Source organism: Lethenteron reissneri, chromosome 2 (genome assembly GCF_015708825.2).
Source record: "Lethenteron reissneri isolate LAM-NWPU_2019-01 chromosome 2, ASM1570882v1, whole genome shotgun sequence".
Taxonomy (NCBI): domain Eukaryota; kingdom Metazoa; phylum Chordata; class Hyperoartia; order Petromyzontiformes; family Petromyzontidae; genus Lethenteron; species Lethenteron reissneri.
In genome coordinates, this window is record NC_083780.1 from 12419323 (window position 1) to 12424271 (window position 4949).

General features: G+C 47.5%; 1 protein-coding gene across 2 annotated transcripts in view; it reads right to left on the bottom strand.

The window, feature by feature from the left end:
* The window catches only part of LOC133343839 (chromatin complexes subunit BAP18-like), a 35018-nt gene extending 33424 nt beyond the window's left edge, over positions 1 to 1594 (bottom strand). For both annotated transcript variants that reach the window (XM_061553753.1, XM_061553745.1), the window contains exon 1: positions 1418 to 1594. In XM_061553753.1, coding sequence (XP_061409737.1) covers positions 1418 to 1438 — 21 coding nt within the window. In that variant the 5' untranslated portion in view covers positions 1439 to 1594. The remainder of the gene's footprint in view (positions 1 to 1417) is intronic.
* Positions 1595 to 4949: the final 3355 nt, after the last annotated feature.

Consider the following 4949-nt stretch of genomic DNA (forward strand, 5'->3'; position numbering starts at 1 on the left):
TCACAATCAAAAAGACGCGAATTCAAATCCGGCTTGCAGGTCAACTTGGCTTACGCACTTGCGATATGAACCTGAAAACCCCGAGCTCTAATCCCTACACCGAGATAGCATCGATGGTTGTTGAATATCTGAACCGGTACCCACTTAGCCAAGACGCACGGTCAATCATCCCACGTGGTTGACGCGGCGTGGAGAGTATTATATCCAACAGTGGGTTAACAAGGCGATATGCGAGTATTTTTGATCCAGATATTATTTGCAAGAGGCAAATGCTGCTGTCACACTTGCCCTCGGATAGTTTTGAATGTATTCATACTTCGAAATGTGTATTTTTTTTGTACGGCGTTTTGAGATTTCGTTATTAAAGGCTCTTTATAACATCGAGGTTATTATTATTATTACGGTATTTAAACGCGACCCCTGCCGTCATCAAGTCAAAACATCTACCCCGCTCAAACTGGTAATCAGTCAGAACTAATCTCTCCTGCCGATCCGTCAGTCAGTGGCGGAAATTTCACTTTCTGTCAGCCACCAGAAAATCCCAACTGTGGCACTCACGTTATAAACCCTGGCGAAGAGTCTGATGGTTACGATGATAGTGTTGACATTAATAATTGTGGTCAATGTTAATTATGATAATAACGATTATGGCCTGCGGCGATGGTGATCGTTTTGATGATTGTGATCGAATGTGGCAGACGTCAGACGTCAGCAGAGTGCTGCCGAGCCCGGCACCGCTGAGATCCTTGGGTTCAAGATCAAATTTCAGCCCACTGCGTTTGCAAAATGCAGCGAGTTGATTTCAGCCGTGACACCGCTCTCCTCCTCTCTGCACAAAAAAAAAACAAATATTGCTCATTTACCTTTTAGATTTAATCTGGGTAAATGCCGGCCTTGACAATTAACTGCCACGGGTTATCATGCGACGACACACAGACTCTCTCGGTAGCGGAGAGCGAGCGATATAACAGTGCCCATTGGTGTGGGTGCAGCAAAGGTCACTGTGTGCAAGGAAGGCATCTCTTGAGGAGGGAGGCACTTCTACGAGATCTGCGTGCGTGGGTCACGAAGCGTTCCAAATTGCAATGCTAAAGATGCGCACGGAATTGACGTCTCGAGACGTGCCGCCTAAAACGGACAATCGGTTTAACATTGCAGCGGGGAATTAACAATACATTACGACGACGGTGAAAGCTGCACAATCGGGTTTGTTTATATGTCGACGCACATAAACAAATTCGGCTCTAATAACCCGCCAAACGCCGGCACGGGGATCCCGGGTGAGGCAGGAGCCCTCGGTTGGGAGGCGCCGCGGAACCGGGAGGCTTCAATCCCCGCGAGCCGCTCAGGCGAGACCGCGGCGTTGTAGGCCTCAACAAGGCCTCCGCGGGGGTTTGGTAAGCGGCAACAAACTCACTTTTGTCGACGTGGACGTCATTGACGCGGTCGCTGCGAGCCGACGATTGATGAACGTGCGAATAAATAACGAACGTTGAGAAAAGAAACGCGGTTACATGTGAAACGAGATAGGGCGAGTTGAACCGAAGAAGGAAAAATTTAAGCCTTTTTTTAAAATGGCGGGCTGAGCGACGAGACGAAGCGATCTGATTCGCTGAACGTCGGAGGGCGGGTTGCGAATTGGAGACGAGCTCTGATTGGACGGCGGCTCTCTCGGCAGTTAACATGCGGGGGGTGGGGCGGGGGGGTAGGGGGAGTGGGGGAGGGGCGGGGCGGTGGGGGAGGGGCGGGGTTGGGGGGTGTAGGTTTTCGCGACCAATATCAATAATCGAGGTTTGTTTGGGTTCGGGGCCGTCCATAAATGACGTCACGCACCTAGAAGGGGGGGGGGGGGGTCAGACATTTGTGACGATGTGTGACGAAGGAGGGGGGGGGGGTGAGAAATGTGACGTCACATCATAATGCGCAACTTTAAATAAATATAGACAACACGTTCTACTTAATTAAATATGATTTTTTATAATTTTTTTGTCCTACAACATCAGAGTGCAGCGCCACATTAAATACGCACTACAATGACAATAGTTTAAAGCGATTTGAAGCATGAGCATGTTTTATTTTGGGGGGGGGGGCAGAGCTTTGTGACGTCATATTTGAGGGGGGGGTCTGACTTTTTGTGACGCCGTGTGACGAAGGGGGGCGGGGGGGTCAAAAATCGTCCAAAATCACGTGACGTCATTTATGGACGGCCCCTTAACCCAAACAAAAACCTCTATTATGGATCGCAAAAGAAGCCGTTATCAAATCACTGCTTGGATGAAAGCACCCCCCCCCCCCAAATAAAAAACAAACCTTTGGCATCTCTCTCAGTTTTGCATTTCATAGTTTTCCAATTCGTGGTTTGCATCATCTCGACACTCCCGCTATCATTAATGTCGTCCACCGGTCATCGTCCCACGTAGCAAGCGGTGTTCTTCACACATTTTCAGGGGTTAGAGGCAGGGCACCTGGAGGTCAGGGGGGCCGCCATACCATTTGAAACCATTGCGGTTTGACAGCACGATGATGATAATGAAGATGGGGGTGGGTAGGTGTGTGTGTGTTTTCACATTTGTGTTTTATCGGGGGCCGCAATAAAGGTCGCTAGGGGCCGTCAGTGGGCCGCGGACCTTGTCTGAATCGGTCCTGTGCCTCCCCGAGGTCGACTCGGCCTAAAATAAGTACCTGGTGCGGTGTGTAAACATTGCCACTGGGGAGACAAAGGCGGTCGGGCGTGGTGCTGTGTTGCTGGCCACCCACCCCATTCGTGCACCGTTCTGGCCTTCATAGGTGCCACTCGCTAACAGCACTTGCCCCTACAGTCCACCCCCCTCACCCCCCCACCACAGGCACTCTTACCTTGGGGCCGTCCATAAATGACGTCACGCGATTTTGGACGATTTTTGACCCCCCCCCCCTCTCGTCACACGGCGTTACAAAAAGTCAGACCCCCCCTCAAATGACGTCACAAAGCTCTGCCCCCCCCCCCCAAAACCATATTTCCATTTTTAAAATAAAACATGCTTCAAATCGCTTTAAATTATTGTCATTGTAGTGCGTATTTAATGTGGCGCTGCATTCTGATGTTGTAGGAGTGTTGTTATAACAATTAGTGTTGTTATAACAATTCTACATTTATTTAAAGTTGCGCATTTTGATGTGACGTCACATTTTCTCAACCCCCCCTCGTCACACATCGTCACGAATGTCTGCCCCCCCCCCCCCCAGGTGCGTGACGTCATTTATGAACGGCCCCTTGGCCTCACCTCCCCGCACTACCCTCCCCCCAACCCCTAATCATTGTAGCCAGGTCGCTTCTGACAAAATAAGCTAATATCTCAGTGGGCTTTACCTGCTAAGATTGTTTTAATGTTTAATTTTAGCGATATAACCTCCTGCCTCAGCAGTTCGCCTGCTGTAGTTTTGTACCTGAAGACGATTGCTTGTGTTGCGATCGAAACATCGTGATTTTTTAAATTTTATTTTCGATCTACGTGACTTTGGGGCCGTCCATAAATGACGCCAGGCGATTTGACGATTTTTGACCCCCACTCCCCCAGTCACAAAGCTCTGCCCCCCCCCCCCAAAATAAAACATGCTTCAAATCGCTTTAAACTATTGTCATTGTAGTGCGTATTTAATGTGCCGCTGCACTCTGATGTTGTAGGAGAAAACATTTATAAAAAAAAGTTTTCTTTAGTGCTAATGCTTTTCTGTCTAGGCCAAGGTGTTCTATTTGTGCTCCCCCCCCCCCTGGATTCTGCTGGATATTTCCGCTTCACATTTCCTCCCCGTCTCCTCGTTCACGAGTGCCTCTATGTTCCTCTTATACTGGTAGGAACGAAGTGAACCAGCCTACAATAGATTATATCGTCCGTCCGTCCGATGTCCGATTAGGTGTAGCAACATCGCCCCCTACTGCAAACACTTGGCAGGACCCTACAAAAACCTTTAGACTCAGTGAGGCTTTCCTGGCTAAACAAGTGTAACATTCCCTTATAATTCACTGAGATAGTTTTTTAATTCCATGAGATAGTTTTTAATTAAACATTTAAATTGAAAATTAACTTATTCCCTGAGATAGTTTTTAATTAAAACATTTAAATTAAAAAATATCTCACAGCGGCCTAAAGCCTACAGCTAGGCCTAAAGCCTAGAACTAGGCCTCAAACTCTCCGTTCGTATCGTATTTGTTCGTTCCTATCAGCCCACCCCGCAGGGACCTGTTTCTCATATTGCGTTTCGATATTCAGTTTTAGTCAAAGGCTGCATAATACCAAGCGTGGTCCGATGATACATCGGCTCCTTGGAATGTTCTGAATAGTCAAACTGTTCTCCAGCGTGAGAGATCATTACCAGACCTCTCATTCATGTCTTACCATCCGGTAACCCTCCATTTCCATTTTCTGCATTATTTTAGTTTGAACTTAGTATTACATGTTTTGAAGTGAATTACAGCAGTTTTTCACCTCTTTCATTTCTTTCTCCATATTCACACCTTTGCAGGATGCGTCCCCATCTGACGTAACCCTTCCCAATGTTCGCATTCCAATCTCCAACAAACAGCTGAACAGCTTTTGTAGGCAGTTCCTTTAACGTTGTTTCCAGCGTTCCATATAATTCTTTAATATCCTCTTCTGCACCATCTGATGTTGGTGCACATATTTAGATGAGACATATTTAGGGGTTGCCCAATAAATATCGCTACAATTACCCTTGGACTAGGCGGTCTGTATGCCACGACGGTACACCACGTAAAAACGAGACACTTTACAGTACTGTGTATAGAAAGATGATATCACCAGCCCTGTAACCAGAAATTTGACCCAAGGGCAGAAAGTAAGGCAAACTGGCTAAACATCCCACTGTAGGACCTTTCTACAAACACTGTCCGAGTATTTGAAACGCGGGACATGTTACGCATACGCATGACCAGGCAGCGTGTCAAGCAA